General features: G+C 38.5%; 1 protein-coding gene across 1 annotated transcript; it reads left to right on the top strand.

Moving 5' to 3' along the window:
* Positions 1 to 2769: 2769 nt before the first annotated feature.
* On the top strand, positions 2770 to 4704 carry LOC136247884 (E3 SUMO-protein ligase ZBED1-like). The gene has a single exon (XM_066039704.1). The coding sequence runs from the start codon at positions 2770 to 2772 to the stop codon at positions 4702 to 4704; it is 1935 nt and encodes a 644-aa protein (XP_065895776.1).
* Positions 4705 to 6438: the final 1734 nt, after the last annotated feature.

Genomic DNA, 6438 nt, shown 5'->3' with positions numbered 1-6438 from the left:
TAAGTGGAAGCGATTTACAGGTCGAAATATATGGCATTTACAAGCAGATGAGAGCCTTGTTCCTCCGTTCACACCAAGCGAAGATGCCATACAATGGATATATGATTTATTCAGACACTATTGCTTACCATTCATATGAGGTTTCATAGCTGTTCAACTCATGTCTACAGAGAAAAGATAATGTTTGTAACAGGCTGTAAGGTGAGTCGAAACAAATAATAATTATTAGTGGCGTTTGTTTTCACATTGTCAAGGTTGTCAATTTGTTGTAAAGGTGAGTTACATTCCACCTGAACTGTGTAACAGCAGCTGTTTATTATTTTTGCTAACAACTCACCTGTTATTCATGGCTGTTTTTACTCTTGGTAAGTTTATTATGGTTTTGTGCGAATGATATGTATTTGCTATGGCTTCTTGTGCCATCATTGCTTTATCACCACCTTAATTCCACTGATTATTCCCGTGGACGTCCGATAATTCTAAAATTATGCCTGTAACCATCCTATTATTCCGGAATTATTCTCATGAAATTGCTTACCTATTATTCTCATAATTATGCCGGCATATTAGGTGCAGGCCTAAATACAAGTCACTTGAAAGTTATATTTGCACTCTCCGAGAAGATTGCATTATCATAAAAAATGACAGTAGCAATAATGATTTATTGCCAGCAAGGCAGTTATCATTGACAGCTAAGAAGTTTTCCATCAAAGAGCAATGCATGGAGTCTGTACAAGTGATGGTAGAAGATTACAAAAAATCCAACAGTCGTCAGAATACCAGAGAAAGATCAAAAAACAGTGCTACCATAGCCAGTCCAGTATTAATACCTGATGAAAGTGAAGTCGATTTAGCTACAGCAAAAGACCACTGGGTAAAATGTGGTGGAATTTCCCTAAACAAAAGAGATCTACAGTGGCTTACCAGTGGAAAGGAATTGTCTGATTTACATATTAATGCATTTCAGAACCTTCTTAAGATGCAATTCAGTTCCATTGGTGGATTGCAGAGCACTCTTTTGCAGCAGAATAAGTCACCTCTTTCAAATAAAAAAGAAAACAACTTGCAAGCTATTAACATATCAGTTAGTTCTACTGTTAAACACTGGGCTGTACTAGAAATTAAGAACAAAAGTATTTTTTTGTATGACTCTGCATACACGTCAGTTGCTGGTGATGGCAAGCAAGTTATTGCTCACCTGATTAACACTAATGAAGACCAACTTACTGTGCATGTGATGAATATCAGCAAACAGTCCAGGACTACAGACTGTGGACTTTATGCAGTAGCCATTATGTCCAGCTTGGCACTAGGCAAAGATCCATGCAGTATAGTATTTAAAAAAGAAGACTTGTAAGCACATTTACAGATCATCATTGAGAAAGAGCAAATAACAGAATTTCCATCTACCCAAAGGCGTAAGGTAAAATCAAGGATACTACAGACAGAAGTTCTTGATGTGCACTGCATTTGCAGAATGCCAGATGATGGATTGAAGATGGTGTGTTGTGATACTTGCAACAAATGGTTTCATTCCGCTTGTGTTGAATATTCTGATAATAGAAAGAGCTGGTATTGTACTGTGTGTAGTGATGCAAAACAGTAACTGACACTTAACTATATGTAGTAAAGATATTCAGATATTTTTATTCTGTTGTCATTATTACAGCATAATATGACTACCACATAACAATAAATTATCAGTTTATTTAAATATCAACCAATGTTTGTGACTAAAACATAATCTTTTCAAACATTTGAGCTCAATCAGAATTTTGAGACCATTGTGGTAAATTATTATCAAGCTATATAATTGTGTCAAGTTTAAGCTATTTGTAAAAGGGTACCTTTTCATAAATCCTGTCACATCTTGAATGATAAAGTCAAAACGTTACTGTGCAATTTGATATTATGAGTTTGATAGTGCTACTAGCTAGCTACCTTGCATGCTGTAAAGCGAGCTACACTATAGCTAAGTAGCAGCCTATGCTATAATTACAGTACAAGCTGAAGCTGATATAGCTAGCTACGTATGTAAGCAAAACCGCTATATATATGGCTAGCTAGCTGTTTGAATTGTAAACTGGAATCTAGGTATGGAATCCGGAATCTTTACCTGAAATCTGGAATCTTTATGAAAACTTGGTGGGATTCGGAATCTTACACGCAATTTCCAGTTGGTGTCAGGGCCCCCTGAACTGGCCACAAAGTTACAACTGGCCATGAAGCGACAAAAGTTGCAAACAGGTGCAATAGCACAGCTGAAGTGTGTTGATGGTCTAATGACGACAGTGTTGATAAGCAGACAAACGCCAATATGCTTGCTGTAAACTCAGCAACACCAGTAGTTTCACTGATGGCTAGCTAGTTGTGAATGTGGAACACTGTTGGGGTAGCTGTAATATGCATCGAGCAGCTGGCTTGTTTGGCTTGACAGCTAGCTTGATCAAGTGCGGGTATGGCTGATGAAGGTAAAAACCTAAATCTCACTAACCATACAACCACTAATTAAATCAGTGACATAGAAAACTCTTTGAAGTGCTGTTGAATTTACCATAACAGTCTCACATGACAACAGGTCTCTAAATGAAACTTAGAGCCCTCACCTCAGGTCTCTAAGTGGAATTAATAACCGCATTAGAGCTGTGAACCAGTTTTAAAAAAACCGATTACTGACCGGTTAATAAAAATATTACAGTTAATCAGTTAGTGAAATAGTTTAACCGGTTTTTCTTTGGTGCACGTGCATGGTATTTAGGCAGAAGTAAAATGGCGGTGGACCACTCAAACCATAGCAGTGCAGCAGCACTGGACTTAACTGTTTACTCTTCCCGACAAAAGTCAGCAGTGTGGAAATATTTCGGTGTTGAAAAGAACAGGAGTGGGGCCGCTGAGAGAGATAAGCGTGTTACCTGTAAACTCTGTGCTCAGAAAGTTGCTCACGGTGGCGGCACGACAAACTTGAAGAACCATTTACGAACTAACCACAGAAAAGAGTACGACGAGTTATATGAAAGTGATTTAAATCTCTCTACAATCATGGATAGTTTCGTTCGATCGTCAGGTGTGAAAAGGTTACCACAGAATTCGGCTCGAGCACTAGAACTTAACAATGCTGTTGTGGAGTTTATTTTGAGAGATTTGAGACCGGTGAGTGTTGTTGACGGGGCTGGGTTTTTAAACCTTATGGATGTAGCGGAGCCTCGCTTCGTCGTCCCATGTAGAAGAACTGTAATGAATCATATTGACCGGAAGTACTGTGAAATGAAGCGTGCAGTACGAGGATCATTAAATGGACAACAGTGCGTTACACTTACCACTGACATGTGGACGTCAAGGGCTGGTGATGGCTACTTTTCACTCACAGTGCATTATGTTACTGAGGAGTTTGAAATGGTCAGTAATCAGCTACAGTGCCAACATTTACCTGGTGAACATGACCACACCCACATTAGTGAAGCAATCACTGCTGCACTGTCTGAGTGGTGCATCCAACTGGATGAAGATGTTGTAGCTTTTGTAACAGATAATGGCAGTAACATTAAGAAGTCCTTGAAAGATGACCTCAAGATACTTAACTTACCTTGTTCTGGCCACACATTGAACTTGTCTGTGCAAAGAGCTTTTGCTTTACCAGAAGTGCACACAGCTGTAGCCAGAGCTAGAAAGGTAGTAGAGCATTTTAACAAATCTCGTCTTGATTTTGAGAAATTGGGAGAAAAGCAACAGCTATTAGGCTTACCTCATCACAAGTTAATTCAGGCAGTTCCGCATCGATGGAATTCAGTTTATGACATGATTGAAAGGTTATGTGAGCAACAAGCTGCTGTTGCTGCTGTGCTTCATAACCACAGAGACTTATTACATTTGGAACACTCCCCTACAGTATGGAGGCTACTGGAAGATTTGTGCAAACTTTTAGAACCATTTAAGGATGCTACTGTTTACCTTAGCGCTAGCAGGTACCCTACCTTATCTGTTCTAGGGCCTATTCTGGATAAAATACGGAAGAATTTGGAGGAAGGTGGAGACTCTCCAGTAATTTCCAGAGTGAAAAGAGCTATCAATGATGACTTGAAAACCAGGTACCAAGACAATGAAATCTGTGAGTTGATGAATAAAGCATCCCTCCTTGACCCTCGTTTAAAGTCATTAATACATTTAACTGAAGTGGAACAGACCAATACAATCGACTGTCTGGTCAATGAAATTGTAAGTACATTTTCTCCACCAGCTCCAACTTCTGATGGCAGTGAAGAACCTGAACTCATGGTATTAGATGAACATGAACAACCACCAGATGGTGATCATAGTAGTGGTGAGCCAGTGAGAAAGAAGTGCATGCTTGAAAAATTATTGGGAACCTCCTTTTCTGAAAACACAGACACCTCTGTGACAGTTTCCTACAATGAACTGGTGATAGCCGAGTTAAGCCGTTACAAATCTGAACCAATATTGGAATTGAAAGGGAAGCCACTGGAGTGGTGGAAGGATCATCAACACTCTTATCCAAACTTATCATGCATGGCAAAAAAATATTTAGGGATAGTGGCAACATCAGTTCCTTCTGAAAGACTCTTTAGTATGGCAGGTAATGTTGTGACAGCGAAGAGGTGTGCTTTAGAACCAGAGAATGTGGAGAAGTTGGTTTTCTTACATGATAACCTACCACCAGAGAAGTTGCCTTATCAGCGACTAAAGTGACAGTCAGTTAGATTAGTAGATATGACATTGAGTAGTACTGTAAAACAGTTGTAAGTCAGTATTTCACTTTTTTGTAAAAAAAATTTACAAACATAATGAAACATTATCATAAAACTTGATTCCATAATGCCGAGGGTGGTCTTCACAACACCTGTAAAGCATGTATTGATTAGCAAAGGCTTTATGTATATATTCTAAATTACATTTGTATTACACCACTACACAGAAACCAATTAACCGGTAACTGCCAGTTATTGGTAGCCAGTTAACCAGTTTTGAATTTTTTATCAGGTTCACAGCTCTAAACCTCATTAACTGTGTCAACATCAAAGAGAATTATTCATGCTGCTTTCTAAGTGTACGTTAGTAACTTTAGCATAATAGCATGTTATTCTTAGTTAAGGATATTTCTGAGATACGGACAGTAGTATGTACCAGACCGCCCGGTTAAGACAGGTTCCACTGTGTTTACTGTAGATGTTACGAAACTATTTGAGGAACTTCACAGACTGCAGTATCCTTGTAGTATCGGGTAACAGCTACATATGCTGTGCTTATATAATGATGGCAATGGGCCATGCCCACTTAAATAATCAGATACACCTTTAATAATCAGTGATGCCATTCAATGATCTAGTTCCATAGAAAATGTGTATTGTACCACAATTTACTGTGTAGTAGTGTAGCAAGATCAAGATATTCAAATACAGTAGTCATAACCACACATGCTGTTTATATGTACGTAGCTACGTATGCTCTAACAAAAAAGTTAAACTAGTAAATAATTTAAAATGAAGTACGGTTCTATCATAGATAATAGAGTAAAGGGATAGGAAACGCAAGCGATTTCCGGTTTGATTTCCGTTACGCGTGACTTGAAAGGACAAGACAGTTTTGTGAGAATTAGTGTTCTAAGCAGCGTAAATAGTAATCCAACAGACTACAGTAAGTATTTAGGCCTATGTGAGAGATTTTGGCGAGAGAATTCAGACCGTAGATTTTGTAACAAAGCGTATCGCATTAACCGTGATTGTTACACGCTGTCACACTTTCGCTCATCGTACCTTCATGCCTCGTCCATACCGCTTCTTTTATAGCCGGTTCCACTTTCGAATCTTGTGGTAAGCTAGGCGTGTCACCAACACAGTCTTTTACCGTTGCGTTGTACTGCAAGGTGGTTAAAACTTTTGGTTAAAAATGGAAGATACTTAGTCGTTTCTTCAAGCAACAGTTCCTGTTTTGCTCCGATATTTCCTCTGGTTCCCTCTGTTAAATGGTAAGGAATAGGTTTATCACAGTTAAAAGGATAGAATATATTTACGAAGAAAGTAAAGTGGTTTAAAGTAATTTTTGGGCCGTTTTTTTCACTTTCAATCTCCTTTACTTTTGCGTATAACTTCCTTGAGGATTGGTACCATCCTAATTCCCTCGATTACTTACTTGAGTTCACTGTAGCGAAGTTTCACAGTCGTTGGTTACAAAATTCTGTCGTTACAACAATTTGTTTCTCTTTGATACAAGCGCAGCAAGCGTAACGAGTATGTTCGTGACGTACTACACGGAATTCCAATAGAAATGTACGTATTTTGTGACGTCACGTTATTGCGTTTCCTATCCCTTTACTCTATTATCTATGGTTCTATGTAGCTATAGAACAAGTGATGATGAAGGAGTATCTCTTCTTGGTATTTTAATAGTGTACACTTTGATATTAAAAAGATGGCCAATTTAGGG

The sequence above is a fragment of the Dysidea avara genome, chromosome 2 (genome assembly GCF_963678975.1).
Source record: "Dysidea avara chromosome 2, odDysAvar1.4, whole genome shotgun sequence".
Classification (NCBI taxonomy): domain Eukaryota; kingdom Metazoa; phylum Porifera; class Demospongiae; order Dictyoceratida; family Dysideidae; genus Dysidea; species Dysidea avara.
Note: the sequence above shows the minus strand (reverse complement) of the source record. Positions and strands in the feature narration are given on the sequence as shown.